At 36.3% G+C, this 18,826-nt stretch overlaps 1 protein-coding gene across 6 annotated transcripts in view; it reads right to left on the bottom strand.

Moving 5' to 3' along the window:
• Positions 1 to 18,826, bottom strand: part of BBS9 (Bardet-Biedl syndrome 9) — a 547,551-nt gene that overhangs the window by 376,608 nt on the left and 152,117 nt on the right. For all 6 annotated transcript variants that reach the window (XM_058445811.1, XM_058445798.1, XM_032758349.2 and 3 more), the window contains 2 exons: positions 12,234 to 12,408; positions 5,272 to 5,356 (listed from right to left, as the gene is read on the bottom strand). In XM_058445811.1, the coding sequence (XP_058301794.1) occupies positions 5,272 to 5,356; positions 12,234 to 12,408 (260 nt within the window). The remainder of the gene's footprint in view (positions 1 to 5,271; positions 5,357 to 12,233; positions 12,409 to 18,826) is intronic.

Here is an 18,826-nt window from a genome sequence, read left to right on the forward strand (position 1 = left end):
GGTTGCCATCATGCTCCCTATCAATGCTCTGAAAGTGCAATTCTTCTCCCACTTCTGTGCTGGCTGTAGATTACAGCCTGGCACTCCCAGGCTGCACTCTGCCTGTCTGGGGAGATCTCAAGCTTTATATTCCCTCTCCAGCTTAGAGGCAGCAGAGGAAAGGACCTTAGCAGTGGTTGGAGCCAAGGGTCTTGTCTCCTGGGGCTTCACCCAAGAGAGATGCAGAGCTGCAATCAATCCATTAATCGACCCAAAATGGGAGGGCTTCACTGTGGGCCCAAGCCAGGGTCCCTGACAGGCATATATTGTATATGAAAGTAACAGTGAGATGGTTTCACAAACAAAAATCTGCACAAAGAGGAAATAGGGCTGCTGTGAAAGTTAGGCTATAATCAACAAAAAATGGATCCAAGAAAAGATCATGAAAAGTCACATTAAAGACAAGATGAATTTTTGGCCATCAAGACATGATCTTATTAATCTACTTTAGATATTAAAATATTTGAAGACGGTATAAAATCCAAATGGGGCTGGCCAGAAAGGCGAATATTGCCAGTATATATATAAGACCAATCTGTAGAAGGGAGACAGCCTAGTGAACATAGGTAGGTGCATCAGACTATCTTAAGCTGAACTAGAATTCAACACTAAGAAATTATTTGATTGCTATTTGGCTCAAGTATTGCTTAACTATATAAAATGATTTCACTGGACAAGACATGAATATCAGTCCCATGACAGTTATATTTCTCATTATATTGTAACAGGCTAGCATTTGGCTTTGTACGTCAGTGTCTGTAACTCGGGCTGATGTGTACCTCACTCTGAGAGGTGATTTATTCAAAGTGAACAGGCAAATCGTGTTTCTGAGGCCACAGTCTGAGATCCAGCCACTAAATACTTTCAATTTACCAGGTACTGAATGCCACTCTCTGTGACCTCCACTTAGGGAAATACACTACATTGTGAATTAATGAGTCTCATAAAACACAGAAATTTGCTTAGAACAATAATAAAAAAAAAATTCTCCCACTTCCAGCCAAGATGGAGTAATAAGGAAATGATTTAGCATCCCACCTAAAACAATGACAAAGTGGACAAAATAAATGAAACAATAGTTTGCAAGGCACTGGACACCAGACAACAAAGCACAGCAATCCCTTAAAGACAGAAAACAAATGAGGTGAGTGGCATGATTGCTCCAGCCTTCAAAGAGTTTCTAGGCCATAGTGCAGGGAAGAAGAACCTAGGCAGAGCCCAGCAGACTCTGTGAATTGTGAAGATGGATACTCAGAGTCTGGAGAAACCACAGCAGTTGGAGTTAACAAGACAGCACACCAAATAGCTACATACAAATGCTGCATACAGACAGAACTCTGGAGATCTGTAGAGAGTGCCCTCGAATATTCAGCTGAGTACTTACTGGCAAATTATTGTAAGGAAATTACACAAGGCCAGGGAAAGAACCACCCAAAAAGATTAGAGATAACAGTGCCTAGCATTCACACAGGGTATAAGATATTTCCTGTGCCCACCAGCCAGGCTGCAAAATCTCCTAATTCTGAGTGAATTGGTACAGTACTAAGAAGGATCTTGCCTGAGGAGTAGGAATAATAAGCACTGCCCTGGTCCCACTTAACAAGTCTTGAGAACAAGGCCCGCAAAAATCAAACTGTTTCCAAGTAACTTAACTGTGTCCCAGGGATAACCTCAAGAACAGTATACACATAAAAAAATGAAAAATTCATCACCAGCAGGCCCACACTAAAAGAAATGTGAAAGGAATTCCTTTAGTTTGAAAGAAAATGAAACCAGATGGAAAGATGGAATTATATAAATTAAAGAAGAACAGCAGAAATGATACCTACGTCGGTAAATACATATTTTTCTTGTCATTTAAATCTCATTAAAATATAATTATTTATGCAAAAATAATTACAATGTAATATGAGGTTCGCAGCCTATGTAAAAGCAAAATATAGGACAATAGCACAAAGACTGGAAGGTAGGAAACAGAAGCATAGTTCTTATATTATATATAAGGTAATATATCACCTGAAAGTAGACTGTGTTAAGCCAAAGATAAATACTGGAAACCCTAAAGCAAACACTAAAATAACAAAACAAAGAGTTATAGCTAATAAACCAACAAAAATAAAATAGAATAAAAAAAACTGGATAAATCCAAAGAAAAGCAGAAAAAGAGGAAAAGGAAACAAAAAAAACTAGACAGACATATAGATAAATAAAACAAAATTAAATAGCAGAGTATATATCATACTGATTTTAAAAAGCAAATCCCAACCAACTACATGCTTCTTATAAATTATGCACTTGAAGTATAAAGGGACAAACAGATTCAAAGTGAAAAGATAGAAAAAGGTATCACAATAACACTAATCAAAAAAAAACTGAGTATTTTACCAACAGATTAAGTAGATCTCAGAAAAAAGAAGATTATCAAACAAAAGGATAAAGGTCATTTCATAATGTAATGGGGATGGGTTCATCATGAGACAGAACAGTCTTAAATGTTTATGTACCTAATAACCGAATTCCAAAATATCTGAAGCAAAAAATAAATAAATAAATATAGATATATGCCGGGTGTGGTGGCTCATGCCTGTAATCCCAGAACTTTGGGAGGCCGAGGCGGGTGGATCACGAGGTCAGGAAATCGAGACCAGCCTGGCCAACATGGCAAAACCCCATCTGTACTAAAAATACAAAAAAATTAGCTGGACATAGTGGTACATGCCTATAGTCCCAGCTACTCAGGAGGCTAAGGCAGGAGAATCACTTGAACCCAGAAGGCAGAGTTTGCAGTGAGCCAAGATTGTGCCACTACACTCCAGCCTGGGCGACAGAGCGAGGCTCCGTCTCAAAAATAAAAAATAAATAAACATAGATATAGATAGATATATTTCCAAGGAGATACAAAAAAATCCACAATTACAGTCAAAGATTTCAATACCCCTCTCTCAATAACTAATGATAACTAGTAAAAAAACTAATAAGGATACAGAAGAGTTGAACAACACTATCATCCAACATAATCTAATTGACATGTATGAAACACTCTAACAACAAAAAAAATACACATTCTTTTCAGGTGCACCCTGAACATTTACCAAGATAGATCATATTCTAGGCCATAAGACAAATCTCAATGAATCTAAGAGAATTCAAATCATATAAATTATTTTTCTGAACACAAAAGACTTAAATAGAAATCAATCAATAAAAAGGTAGCTGTGAGTAACACAGGAAGCTATTACATGTCTTCCCACAACTCTTATTAAAATCATTCCATTGGATAAGTTCTGTTTCTTCTGCAATAGATTTGATATTGCTCCATGGTATCACACTCCTGCAAAGTGACTATCATGTAAAAAAAATGAAGCTTTACTGCTATTTCTTACTCTATTCACTAATTGAAAGGAAAAACCACTCAACTGCAATTGCCTTCAGAATACATCCTCAGTGTGAGGCATGGTGTAATCAATAAAAACTGCAAATGATAAGGAAAGGCTATTCCGGACAGAAGAAAAACCATATGCCTAGAATGAAGAAGAGCCATGGAATATTTGGAACAATGAGAGGCCCTATATGGCTGAAGTGCAGACTATAAGAAACAAATGGAAGAACACCACTATTGAGGAGGTCAAAGGACAATTTAATTACCATTATCAGTAAGTTCATCCAGACATTTTGCTATGTGCTTTATATATTTATTATATACAATACATATATTTATATATAAAATACATAATTTATCTTATAACAACTTTTTTTATTTTGAGACGGAGTCTTGCTCTGTCACCCAGGCTAGAGTAGAGTGGCACGATCTCAGCTTACTGCAATCTCTGCCCCCCAGGTTCAAGCGATTCTCCTGCCTCAGCCTCCCAAGGAGCTAGAACTATAGGCATGGGCCACCATGCCCGGCTAATTTTGTATTTTAGTGGAGATGGGGTTTCTCCATGTTGGCCAGGCTGCTCTCGAACTCCTGACCTCGGGTGATTCACCTGCCTCAGCCTGCCAAAGTGCTGGGATTACAGGCATGAGCCACCGCGCCCAGCCTAATAACAACATTTTAAAATAGATATTATCATCACTTTGCAAATGAGGAAACTGAGATTTAGTAAGGCTAACAAACTTGCTGTAACTTGCTCAAAAAAAAAAGTAAAGCTCTCAAGACCTGTTTGACTTCAATCTGTGCTTTAACTATTATTACTATGGTGCTTCTAAATTCTGTGCAAAACTATATCATATTTTTATTCATTGTGCTCTTTTACTTTTTACTACCAATGAAAAAAAATATATCTTCATCTGATTCTTGACTCTTTCCAAGTTACCCTTCTGTTCTACCATCTCCTGAACTTCTGTATCCTAATACAGAAAATTCTGCATAGTCTTCTCCAATATTATTATGTTAGTATTCTAAATTCTACATTATTTCTCCATGTAGCTTCCTTCATGGGTATCCTCAGATTTATTTCACTGTTTCCACCATAATTTTAGTTCCTTCTATTTTTTGCCTTGCTGTCTATGGAAGTTCTCAAGATAAGGAAGAGTTCATAATCACCATCTATTCCCCAATTTACATTAAATGGAGAATTCATCATTTCCAATTTTTCTTCAAACTACTTTTCAAATTATCAAACTTCACCTTTGTCTTTGAGCTAATTCTCTTTGTGAGCTGTGAATTTTTATCTTTTACTTATATATTTGGTCGCATGCCTATTAGTTGCAAAATATTTAAAGAATTAATGGCCAAAACATTTCTAAATTTTAGGCAAACTAAATATTCGTAGATGCAAGAAGCTTAACAAATCTTAAGCTCAAAAAAAAGAGAAAGAAAAGTACACATTATAATCCCATTGCTCCAAACAAGTGATAAGAAAAAATCTGGAAAGCAGCTAGAGAAAAAAGACACTTCAAACAGTAGAATATAATCTACAAAATTTTGCCTATTAAGGAGAGATTTTTTTAATGTTTCTATTTTTATTTGTTAAAAGTGACTCCATCTGGATATCCATGGTTCTAGTGGTACAACTCTACAATCTGTTATATTAAGACCATGACCAGGCATGTGTTTCCATTGCTCAACAACAACCAACTCAATTCTTAGGTCATTAATATAATCATAATATAGGAAAGAGAATGGCTGACATTTTTTTTTACATTTTCTTCCCATGAATTATTATTAACAAACATATGTGATTAGATACAGCGTTATTGAAATTTTTATATATTAAAAAAAGGCCTTACAACTAGTCTTTTGCCAGAACCAAGTTTTTGCTGTTCAGTCTCCTGCCTTTTATCTGCATCTGTTGCAAAAGCAAGTACCTGGTACCTGTATGAAAGAAATAAAAAAAATTGTAAATGAGTTTATAATTAAAAATTATAAATTACTTTAAACTTTAAAAGTACACAATAATCTATAAACTTTATAAAGCACTTTTTCCTTGTTTTTAAAAACTCTAAAGTTTAAGATTGAATTCTTATTGAGTGATATTGTGACATAAAACTATGTAAAATATCATGATAAAGAAATTATAACCATATGTCCATTATTCAGTATTGGGAAAACAGCTCTACCAACTATTAAAGCACTTCCATTAGAATTTTATGAGAGAAATAACAATGCTCAAGAAAGATCTAGCACCTAAACACCAAATAGACAGAAAAAAATGTAAATATGCAAAGCAGTCAGATGGAGTAGAAATTATCAATACATAATCTATGGAACCAAAAAGAATTCAGTTTAACCCCAGTTTAACCACTGAACTAGGTAAGTACATTTTTGGCAAATAATCACTCTGTGTCTGGCTTCCTCATCCATAGAACAGAAATAATAATCTCTAACACAATCACTGTTAAAAGGATTAAACAATAAATTATAAAGTGCCTAGTATTTGGTATATGGTAGGTATACAATTATTGACTGATGGGTTGACAAAGAGACAAATTTATATAGAGATCAATCACATAGTAGTTTCTAGCTGGTAGGTAGCGAGTTCTCAGTAATCGACATTATGATCTATAAGTATTTTACAGCTTCTATTTCAATAGTGGCATCTAGCTCAAATTATTCTTAAAAACAATTTATAAATATTATTCAATCTAGAAATGATTAATTTATCTAATAAAGTTGAAATTTCTATATTTCTCATTAATTAATGGCATACTTTTAGAAGAATAATCCTACTGTACGTAAAGCAACTACAGACTCACAGACGTCTTTCCCTCCTATTGAATCAAAACTCACATTTTCTAAGAGACAGATATCTGAGAGTGTAAACATCAGGGACCTGAATGAAGGCAATGTGGCATATCTAAATGAGCACTGAAATGTACAATGGTCTTCAAATGTCATGTACCAACTCTGAAAACATCCTATCTCAATCAAGAATAATTCACTTATAAAAAACCTGTAACTTCAATTGAATGCAGAATGACTATGATTTAAGATTTTGCAAGACATAGAAGCTGACGACAAACTTAGCAATAGCTTATAAAAAATAGATCTTATCATTAATATGAAAACATAATATACATAAATTTCATTCATTTTATAAACATATAGTAGGGATCTAATACAAAAATTAACAATGGAAAAACCACTACATAATCTATCCTCATCAGGAGCTCCCACACTAGTTGTAGAGATTCATATACAGACAGCTAAGTATAACTCAGAGTATCCTGTGCTAATTAACAGAAGGTATGCATGTATTACCAATAGAACATGGTACATAGTACCAATAGTAACAAGTAATTGGGGGAGAAAAGATATGCTCTTGGTATAGGTTCAAGAAGAGAAAGCTAGGTTTTAAAGGATGAATGAAAATTCTATCACGCTGGTAAAGAAGGAGAAGGCACTATGGTAAATCAAATAACAAATGCAAAGGCATGCAGCAGTAAGAGACATGAAAGGCCATGACAGGAGTTTAGGAGAGATGCATGACAGGGAGGAATGAGTCATGGGGTGCATGAAGTAAGAGGGAGAGATCTCAGCCTTGTAAAACCACGCTACAAAATCCCACGGTCAGCTGCAGCCAATCTCTCTATACCATCTGAGATTGACCTTCAAAATCCCAAAGTCTCTAAAAGTGCAAAATAATTAGACCTCACGTTCTGAACTCCAAATAGGATTGTTTTCCTATTCCCAATTCATAGCAACAGAAATAGTATGCACTGGTGACTAGAACATCATCCCAGAGCTTGTCCTGCTATGGATCTAACCCAAGGCAATTAGTTACATAGGTGGTTCCTTTCCTACAGAAACCAACCTGCCAGGGGATAATATAGATATTCACGAGATTGTTACAAAGGTCCAAAACTCTTTGAGCTGTTTGAAGCTTCTTATATAACTATGGTCATTATTTTATCTAAGAAATAAGTGAGCCCCTAAAGCGGCCTTATTAACATTAAAACAGCAGGCAGAGGCACAGCCAAAATTGACTACTGATTTCCAAAACCAAACCATTTCTCTTCCTAAAAGACAACTTAGAAGAGTATTTTATTACTTAAACTTGACAGTAAAATTAGATAATGACAAACTTACAAGAGCATCTATTTTATGGTTCTTCCTTAACTCCTCTTAACTGTGACCAATAAGGTACATAAAAATCTATTTCCAAAACCAAACAATTCCAAGCAGATTTGGAAATTCTGAAATAAAATATTTGGATCTTTTTTCTTATCACTCAAGTGTTCAGTAACATAAGCTACACAAAAAAGTTCCCTTGTTGAGATTGCTGAAAGAATAATCAGGGCCAATGTAACAAGAGCTTATGAAAGAGTGCCATACATGTATCTCAGAACAGAAAGGCACTAATCACAACTACAGCAAGTGCAGGTCAACGGTGGTGCTTTTTGACTCACTAACCACAAATGCTTAACAGGTCCTGTAGTGCACCAATAACAAACTCAACCACATAATTTAATACTCTTCCATATTGCATTGTAAAAACAGCAGCAAGTAACTAAAATATAGATTGAGGCGTCACAGAGCACAAAAGTAAACCCTCCAAAATCATTTATTTTCAAAAGAAACATAACTGTCACCTCAACGAGTGGCAGGAAGTTTTGGAACCTTGATATGTAACCCAGAGAACTTTACTAGAAATGGAAGCTCGAGATACAGAGCATTATGATGTTGATTTCAACTATAGCTAAAACATTCTTGACTATGCCAGGGAGAATCCTTTTCATTGAAAGATGCCAGTGACAAAACAGAAGCTTTCTTTATACACTTTTCATTCTTTTGTCAGTTCTCATTGAACACCCACTTTCACCAAGGTACAGTGCTGAGCACTTCAGGGGATACAGAATTCCTGCCATCGAGGAGCACTGAGCTTAGTCAAGGAGAAAAACAAATAAGTGTTTACTATCAGTGAAAGCATAAGTAATACCTAAGGGAAGCACTGAAAAACTACTATGTAAATTGAGAAAAAAAAGATGTTGGTTACGTCTAGGTCAGGGAAGAACTGAAGGGGAGCAAGGAGGCTTCTAGACATAATTTCCATGTGCAGAGAAAGAAGGAAGAGCGCTTCAGACATAGGAGATAGTATGTGAAAAAAAAAAAGGAGAGAGAGAAAAGCCCTTAACATATATGGAGACTACAAATATTTCCATTTCGTCAGAGCCAAAGATTAGAGAAGAATACTTCTTTTTAAAATAGTCAATTAAATTCAACAAAAACACTTTTAAATATTTATTTAAGGCTGATTATTTACTTAGCAATGTATTAGGAGCAATTGAGCGGTTGCTGGGGAAGAGGTATAGCAGACAAAAGGAGAGAAATAACACCCATGGCAGGTATACTCTTTTAGGGAGCCTCCCTACACTCAACTTTTAGAGGTCCCACCTCGAGGCCTCCTTAGCATCCTATGCAAAGCTCTGCTATAGCCTGTATGACAAATGGACTGAAGTAGCTGACTGACTTCCTGCCTCCTGAATACTATTTGAGGATAAGAGGCACGTCTATCTGACTACATTTCCAGTACTTTGCACAGTGTATGGCACACAAGCCTGTTGAAAAATATTTGCTGAATGAATGACTGAATAAACAAACTGAATTATTCAGTCAGTGAAGAGATGTTTAACACAGATTCTTCTCTCAAGAAACTGATAATGCAAGATACTCTGGAAAATGTCAGTACAAGAAGCCAATACATGACATTAGCCAAAAATCAGTGTTTTAGGCAGTAATATATCTAGGAGATGAAAAAAGGAAGACAGTTGAACCAGTTAACTTCAAAAGTCACTTCCAAGTCCAAAAGTCCACATCATAGAGGTAAAATGGGACTGGATTATAAAAAGCACTGAATGTTAATATTAAAAAATCTAGGCCGGGCGTGGTGGCTCACACCTGGAATCCCAGCACTTTGGGAGGTTGAGGCGGGCAGACTGCCAGAGCTCAGGAGTTCGTGACCAGCCTGGGCAGCACAATGAAACCCTGTCTCTACTAAAATACAAAAATAATTAGCTGGGCGTGGCAGCATGCGCCTGTAGTCCCAGCTACTTGGGAGGCTGAGGCAGGACAATTGCTTGAACCCAGGAGACAGAGGTTGCAGTGAGCCAAAATCGCGCCACTGCACTCCAGCCTGGGTGACAGAGCGAGACTCAGTCTCAAAAAAAAAAAAAAGTCTAGGTCTTTTAGTCAGAAATAAAAATTATTCTGGCTTAAAGAGGTGTTTTAAAAGAAAAGATATGAGAAGAAACCTTCAAAGTTTAGAGAGAAAAAAAAAAAAACAGAAATCCAAGTGAAAAAATACAGGCCTGAACTAATGGGAATGGGAAGGAAAGGCTGAATAACAGAAAGTATTAAGGGCAGGGATTACTGACTAAATAATTCTGCAAGGCAAAGTATAAGAAAAGAGAATAAAAGATGATCAAAGTTTGGACATACATGGCCCAGAGAACAGTGGTACCAAAGCCCTTACCTTTACCCCCAATAAAGGGCAAACAGGCTGGGAGTGGTGGCTCATGCCAGTAATCCCAGCACTTTGGGAGGCCAAGGCAGAAGGATCACTTAAGCCCAAGAGTTCAAGACCAGTCTGGGCAATACAGTGAGACCCTGTCTCTATTTAAAAAAAAATTTTTCAGGGCAAACAATTCTCTTACTTCAAAAGAAAAATGGTGCTCAAAGTGTGCCCCTGAATTAGATTCACCTGGAGTAAAAATTTACAATGATGAGTTCTGGGTCTTATCCCCAAACCTATTAAAAGAAATCTAGGGGATTGGGGACTAGCATCTGTAAAAGTGTATTTTATAACAGGCTGTCCAGGTGACTCCTACGTACGCTGAAGTTTGAGACCCCTAGCCTTCACTGGTTTTTATTTAAACATAATTAAGCAGGGTTTAAAGAAACTAAAGGTATCAATATCAAAAATGAAAATGAATTATGTGTTAAAAGCCTATTCTATTAACTGATTATATTCTATTAACTGAATATAGACAGATTTAATAAAGCCTCAAAAGAACATAGTTTTCACACTTTCTCCAAAATCCAAAAATGCAGTAGTGATTATCATTTAATATAATCTAATAAAGTTGAAAGCATATATAAGTACAACATACTACTTAATGTTGTAAACCTTCTTGATTGTCATCATTTCACAATAATCTCATATCTCATGCATTTTTACCATTATAAATGATCCACATAACGGATAACATGTACATTTTTTAGTCTAAGACAAAGATGAATTTAATAGATTGGTATGCTGGAGAATTACCACAGTTAAAACAATGTGCGCTTCTGTTAGATTAAACTCACACATTAAGGAAATCTACACATTACTTCTCTATCCAATCACTCCTAGAGTTATTATCAAATTAATTCCTATGCACATATTTCAAAGAGTAATAACTGGGTGTTTAAATATTTGTACTGTGGCTCTAGCATAGCACTACTTGGCAGGAGGTGAGGCACAGAGCTGGGTGGAAAGCGAAAAAGCAGATCTCCTAATATTGCTCAAGTTTGGCAGGCTTGAGTAAACTATACAGATATTTTTCCCAACCTCTCAAAATAAATATAATATTTTATTTATTACCAGTAGCAATGCCACCATTCAATCATCTCCTTTGGATAAGAGCCATAAGAATTACAGAAGGAATATTACATGATGATACACTTCCTAAATCGGTTAAATTCTGCTTACTCACAAACACTCACTTATTTTCAGAGTTTTAACCCTAGATGCCTTGACAGTCATTTACAAAAAGCAAATGGCTACTTATGAAGAGAAAACTGCATTAACTTGTTATATACACAACACTGAAACTTGAAGACAAAAATTTACATCTGTTGCCTGATGAATTTATATCTTCTTCCCAACTTGGGAAAAATGATGTGGCCAAAAATAATGTTGAAAAGCTATGATGATGTGTTGCTTAGATGTTTAAACTTCCAAATGTTGCCACCAGTAAGACAACACAATAAAGTTACTAAAGACACTGAAAATCTCCAAGGCTATTTCTTTTCCCAGCATGAATTTCTACTCTTTTCCCCATTCTCTCTACCAATAAAAAACATACTCTCCAAAAACTCAAAACCTTGACTTTTATTTAAATCTAGCTGGTGGAGAAGAAAACGGTCTCTCTCATACACAATTTACCAAGACCAATAAGAATTTCTAGCAAATAAGTATAAACTATTTGCCTAGGGTCATTTTCATACTTCACTTGTACTATCAATTGTTCTTTTAAAAAAGTATTAACATTCATATTAACAGTTCATGCCAGTATTTTTCCTATATCACACATGTTCCTTTTTGTTATAAAAGAATTCCACAGCTAAATCTTCAATTTGGCTTTTTTCACTCAACATCATATTTAATTATTTATTATATCAAGGAACAATCACAATAATTATTGAGCATTTTCTACAGGTTGGTAACTTGACATACATTTAATCCTTATAACAAACTTGTCAAAATGAGCAATATTACCTCCTTTAGAGCCAGGATAAGGACCATCAAACATCTGGAGTGGTAAAATCAGGATTCCAATCCAGGTCTGCCTCCCAAACCACTGCACTATATTGCCTTTCAAATATTTTACAATAGTAAATGATATAGTCTAAGTCACCACAATCACATATTTTCAAAGAAACCAATCTCTTTTCCATTTGTGATATTGAAGCTCTTTGTGGACAAAAATTAGTCAGCAACAAACACATCAAAAAATCATGATTCCAAAGACTTAACATCCAAACTTACTTATAACTTTCCACTTGTCGGCAGGAAGAGACAGTAAGGAAGGAATCTGTACGGGAACTGTAGGCAAGAGGACCAGGCAGAAGAAAGCCAGGGAGAAATCTTCCAAAAGCATAGCTCTCCTGCTCAAATACCATCAGCATCCCATCCATAGACTGGATGCAAATTAAATCTCGACCTAAAGACGAATTAGAGAAAATTAGACAACCTATTCTTTTTATAAATATAATATTTTTATTAATCACTATCTACAACATGTATGTCTTAGGCACCAATTTTACATAAATCATAGCATTAAGCAGCATTCGGTGTGAAAATTACTAATAGTGAAAAATACTAATCCCTGATTGCCCTCAACTATAAACTAATTCTGAGGTGTCTTCTACTATTAGTCTATAAGTATTAAGTACAATATTCACAGTTCTTAAAATTTACTGAGATGATGGTAATGATGATGATTTGTATGACACAGTTTAGTATCCCTAATCTGAGAAAGATCCAGTGGCTATAACCTTTCATGTCCTGCTAGTGTGATTAGTGTATCCTATAAGGTATTACATAGGGAAAAATTATGTTAGAGGAAAATTAAGCTACTCATTAAGGGAACAAATAAAAGGCCAATCTTGTACCTTGTCATCTCTAGCTCATACACCATATGCAGTAAGTATTATAGCAACTATTCTGTATTACCTTGAATATCAGTGACAATCTTAAACAGTACACTTAGATTTTAAAGAGTGCTCAAAAAGAAATCAAATTGCATAGAAATAGATGATACTCTTCTTGTATCTGACTAAGGACAATCACACAGCTAAGCAACTTTTAAAAAGAAAACATATCAACAAAAGAGGCTAAAAAAAAAGAAAAGAGAGAACAAACTGAGTTTTGGAGTGCTTATTACTGTATTATACTCTAACCCACCTCAACTGATATAATAGATTTATCAACCTTAAATAGCCTGAAAGATGTTCTAGGATGAGTATTGTCTGCGAATGAATGTTCACTAAACATACATCTGAACCATTCAGGAATCTCTTTAGCGAGATAAAAATTGTTTATATTAATGCTGTTTGAAAAGTATTCTCTCAATACTCAGATTCTTTTATAACGTATGGTAGGCTTTACAGTTACCGTTTTAAGCTTTGTTTTTGTTGTTGTTATTTTTATTTTATTTTATTTTATTTTTGAGACAGAGTCTCATTCTGTTGCCAGGCTGAAGTGCAGTGGCACGATCTCAGCTCACCGCAACCTCCACCTCCTGGGTTCAAGCGATTCTCCTCCCTCAGCCTCCCAAGTAGCTGAAACTACAGGCACCACCATGCCCAGCTAATTTTTGTATTTTTAGTAGAGACAGGGTTTCAACCATGTTGGCCAAGATGGTCTTGATCTCTTGACCTCATGATCTGCCCACCTTGGCCTCCCAAAGTGCTGGGACTACAGGCATGAGCCACCACGCCCAGCCTAAGCTTTGTTTTTTAATGTTATCCTTATCCACTATGCTACTAAAAGTTTCCAAAAAAGATGTGAGTTTATATGCATGTTGTATGTGTATGCATGCTGTACAATGTATTCACAGAGACACAATCAGACAAAAAGAATCTCATCTAGCTATTTGGCAAACCTACCTGTCTGCAATCAGCAAAAATGAATAAGTATAAAAATGCCTCTAAGTAGTCGAAATAAATGCTGCAAGGTCTTTGTAATAAAAATCATGCAAATTTTCAAAGGTAGGATTCCCAGGTCCCACTAAGGGCATCAATTCTTATTTTAATTATGGTTCTAACAATTGTCGTTTTTATAAACAAGTTACTGATATTCCTGTAGCTTCAGCCTTCTCATTTGTAAAATGAGTATATTTGTATAAGAGCTCCAAGGTTATCAGCTAATCTTCAGCAAAGGCGCCAAGAATACACAATGGTGAAAGAACAGTCTCTTCAATAAGTGGTACTGGGAAAACTGGATATCCACATGCAAAAAAAAAAAAAAGGATCCTTATCTTACACTATACAACCAAAATCCACTCAAAGTAGATTAAAGATTTAAACCTAAGATCTGAAGCTGTAAAACTTCCAGAAGGTAAACATATGGTGAAAAGCTTCATGGCATTGGTCTTGGCAATGATTTTTTAGATAGGACACCAAAAGCACAAGCAACAAAACAAAAAATAGAGGGGAGGACTACATCAAACTAAAAATTTTCTGCACAGCAAAGAAAACAATCAACAAAAAAACACATAATGGGAGAAAATATTTGCAAACCATATATCTGATAAGCAATTAGTCTCTAAAATATATAAGAAGCTCACACAACTCAATAACAAAAAACAAATAAACCAATTCAAAAATGAGCAAAGGACTAGAATAGACATTTTTCCAAATAAGACATCCAAATCGCCAACAGGTATATGAAAAGGTGCTCAACATCACTAATTATCAAGGAAATGTAAATCAAAACCACAATGAGATATCACCTCACATGGAAAAAAAGAAAGAAATCCTGCCACTTACAACAACATGGACAAACCTAAAGAACATCACGCTAAATGAAATAAGCCAGACAACAAAAGACAAACACTACATGATCTCACGCATATGTGGAATATTTTTTAAAACTCAAATTCATAGAAAGAGAGAGTAGCAGGGTGGCTTACCAGGGGTCAGGGATGGGGAAAACGAGGGAATATTGGTCAAATGATATACATTTGCAGTTATAATATGAATACGTTCTGGAGACCTAATGCACAGCACAGTGATTACAGTGAATAATAATGGACACTTGAAATTTGCTAATAGAGTAATCTTTGTTCTCATCACAAAAAACAAGATAATTATGAGAAGTTATCCATACATTAATTAGCTTGATTCTGGTAATAATTAAACAATGTATATGTATATCAGAATATCACACTGTACACCTTGAATATATACAATTTTTATTTATCAATCATATCTCAATAATGCTGAAAAAAAGAGTTCCAAAGTTAGAGGAAAGATGTCAAAGTCCCTAACACAGTATAGCACACATAAGACACAGAATAAATTATAGCATTATTAAGAGGGTTATTATTACCTGCTTCCCTAGCCCAGAAAAAAAGAAAGTGGTAAATTAGAAAGGGGGTGAAGACACTGTCAGCTGTGAGCAATGACAGCTAATGCCCTAACAAAAATAAAAGAGAACATCTATATAACACATATCAAATAATTCAAAAAAGAACATCTGTCTGGGCTCAGTTAGCATAGGAGCAATTATGAGCCCTATATATCTCAAAAAGAGAAATGTCATTGTTAAGTGGATTTAATATAGTTTGGTATAGCTCTTTTTTTGCAAACAAGAACTTTTGGCAGAGATGCTAACTGCTGCCCCCAACAGCCATTCTTTCTTTAGTAGTAGAATCATGCATTATCACTAGACACATGGCCATCCAAAATAAAGCTTCCACTTGCAGTCCTCTATTTACAGATGCATCATATTATTATGTTCTTCTCAACAAGATAGGAGCAGAGGTTATACACACAACTTGCAGACACGCCCTTACATGGACAAACTATACACTTCCCTCCCCTCTTTATAGCATCATGGTAAGACTGGAGCAGTTTTCTTGGCCTCAGAGATGGAAGTCACATATTGTGGACAGCAGAGCCTCTCTATCAGCCCTAGACTACTTTATCTCCAGATGGTTAAACATGACAGAAATAAACATCATTTTGTTTCGTTTTGTTTTGTTTTGAGATGGAGTCTCACTCCCTCACCCAGGCTGGAGTGCAGTGACACGATCTTGGCTCACTGCAACCTCAGCCTCCTGAGTAATTGAGATTACAAGTGCGCCACCACCCCTGGCTGATTTTTGTATTTTTAGTAAAGATGAGGTTTCACCATGTTGGCCAGGCTGGTCATGAACTTCTGCCCTCAGGTGATCCGCTCACCTCAGCCTCCCAAAGTCCTGGAATTACAGGCATTAAGCCACCGCGCCCGGCTAAACATCTTTCTTATTTAAGGCATCATTAAGTCGAGTCTTTGTTAAAGCAACCAAACCTGGATCTTAAATAACACAGAACCTAATCTGAGCCTAAAGATCCATCCAGCATTCCTGTCTCTTAAAATTTAGTTTCACTTAACTGAACCCTGGTACCAAAAATAACAGGTATAGGAAAGATATTGGGACAACTGGAGGAATTTGAATATGACTGCATGTTAGATAACATTAAGGAATTATTGCTAATTTTCTTAAGTGATCATGGCATTGTGAAATGTAAGAGAATATTCTCATTGGGAGATGTGTGCTGACGTATTTATGGTAAAGTGGTGCAAGATGTGTAACTCACTTTCAAATGGTTCATCAAAAAAAAGTGTATAAATACATATATATTTACAACTGTTGATGTGGTAGAAATATGGGTGTTCATGTTACTTTTTCTATATACTTTTTCACAACAAAAATATAAAAACATTAAGTCTAAATATATACATTTTGTATGTAAATACAAATGTCGATACATTTTCTATTAAGATATGAAATATTTATGCAATGACCTTGACCTACAGTGGAGGATATTATGGTAACCAAAATAAATACTCTTGATATCTGTGTCATCGAAGACTATAAGCTCAGAACATGTGTACTTGCAAGCACAAGTACCAATAAAATTTGTGTTCATTTCAATATGTGGTATCGTTGAACCACAAATCTTCAGTCTCCCAAAGACCTCAAAGAAGTGGTCTTCAAAATGTGGCCCCCAGACCAGCACCATTTGCATCACCTAGGAACTTCTCAGAAATGCCAATTCTAAGACACCAATCTAGGCCTACCATATCAGAAACTCTGGTCAAAGAGCCCAGAAATGCTAGGTTTTAACAAGCCTAGAGACTACTACGGTGCATGCCAAAGTTTCAGAACCACTACCTTAGCATGATAGGATGAAGAAGTAAGGCCTGAAGAACGCTTGAGCCCCAGAGAAAACCTGGCCTGTTAGCATATGATATGGTTTGGATCTGTGTCCCTGTCCAAATCTCATGTTAAATTGTAATCTCCAATGTTGGAGGTGGGGCCTGGAGGGAGGGAGGTAATTGGATCATGAGGGTGGTCCTTCATGAATGGTTTAGCACCATCCCCTTGGTGCTGTTCTTATGATAGTGAGTGATTTACCACAACATCTTGTTGTTTAAAAGTGTGTATCACCTCCCCCTCTCTCTCTTGCTCCTGCTCTATGTGACATGTGTGCTCCTCCTTTGCCTTCCACCCTGATTGAAAGTTTCCTGAGGCCTCCCCAGAAGCCAAGCAGATGCCAGCATCATGCTTCCTGTACAGCCTGCAGAACCGTGAGCCAATTATAAATTACCAGTCATGGGTATTTCTTTATAGCAATGCGAGAACAGCCTAATATAGCATAGTAGAAGAGGTCCTATTTCCTGAAACTCTAGCAACATAGAGAATACTTAATATATTAAAGTCCAAGTGGCTGCCTCTAAAGCCAAATAATCTAGGTTTGAGTCCAGCTCCACCAATTATTAGCTGTGAGCTTAGACTCAAGTTTCCTTATCTGCAAGGTGGAGTAACTACTTCAGTAACTTGTGAGAATTAAATAAAATAATGTATGGAAACTAGACCTAGCAGTGGAAAATACCCAAACACATTATTATTTCTATAATTATTTTCTAACTCTTATATTACATGTTGCATTAATGTTTAACTGCTTGCTGTTTCCCACACACGTCATGATGATGCATGCTTCCTTGCTTTTGTTTACATGATTTTCTTTCCTCCAAAGATCCTTTAACTTTTCTCCCCCTCATCTAGCAAACATTTGCTAGCTTCCCCCCAGTTATCCATTCCCCTCTCCTCATGCTCAGCCATAAGGTTTGGGTGAGACTGACCTCACTCTAAGCTTGAGGCAAGGCCCTGACTTATGTAAACCAATTAGTACCCCAGTAGTCACAGTGATTGGTTCAGGGATAATTTACAGCCAATGAGAGAAAAATGCAATCCCTAATTTGAGCTGGAACTAGAGGAAAAGTTACTCTTCCCTGGTGAGTAATGCGTGAGGAGCATACAGTATGGAATCACAGAGGCCATTTGGCTTTTCCAAAAGCACAGTTAAGAGAGAGCCATGGTAGACACTGTTTGAGCCAGTGCATCAAGCCTCACCTGGAGCCAAATCTTCCTCTGAACTCTGCAGGCAATTCATTCCTGTAGATACTGAAGTCACTCTGAGTCAGTTCTCTGTCCCTGAATCAAGTGGATCAGCGCATTTTTCCTCTGAGAGACATCGCAAGCTAAGACTCACATCTTTCCATAAATCTTCTCTTTCTGCTTCAATCACCCTCCACCTGAGATCCCACAGAGCCCCGTCCCACCTCCATCTTAGAACACGTCATCTATTGAAATGATCTATTTTTGTGTCTCTCATTTGCCCTGGACTAACTCAAAGGCAGAAGCCATATCTTACTCATTTTTGTAAATCCAGCAACTATAAAATGCCTGGCACATAGGAGATACATTAATAAATGTCTGTTGAGCTGAAGTAAGCTAGGCAAAATAATTTATTCATCTGTACCTCAGATTGGCTGAGATTTTATTCCATGTGTTTCACTCTGCATAC

Source organism: Hylobates moloch, unplaced genomic scaffold, assembly GCF_009828535.3.
Source record: "Hylobates moloch isolate HMO894 unplaced genomic scaffold, HMol_V3 SCAFFOLD_1, whole genome shotgun sequence".
In the NCBI taxonomy this organism is placed as follows: domain Eukaryota; kingdom Metazoa; phylum Chordata; class Mammalia; order Primates; family Hylobatidae; genus Hylobates; species Hylobates moloch.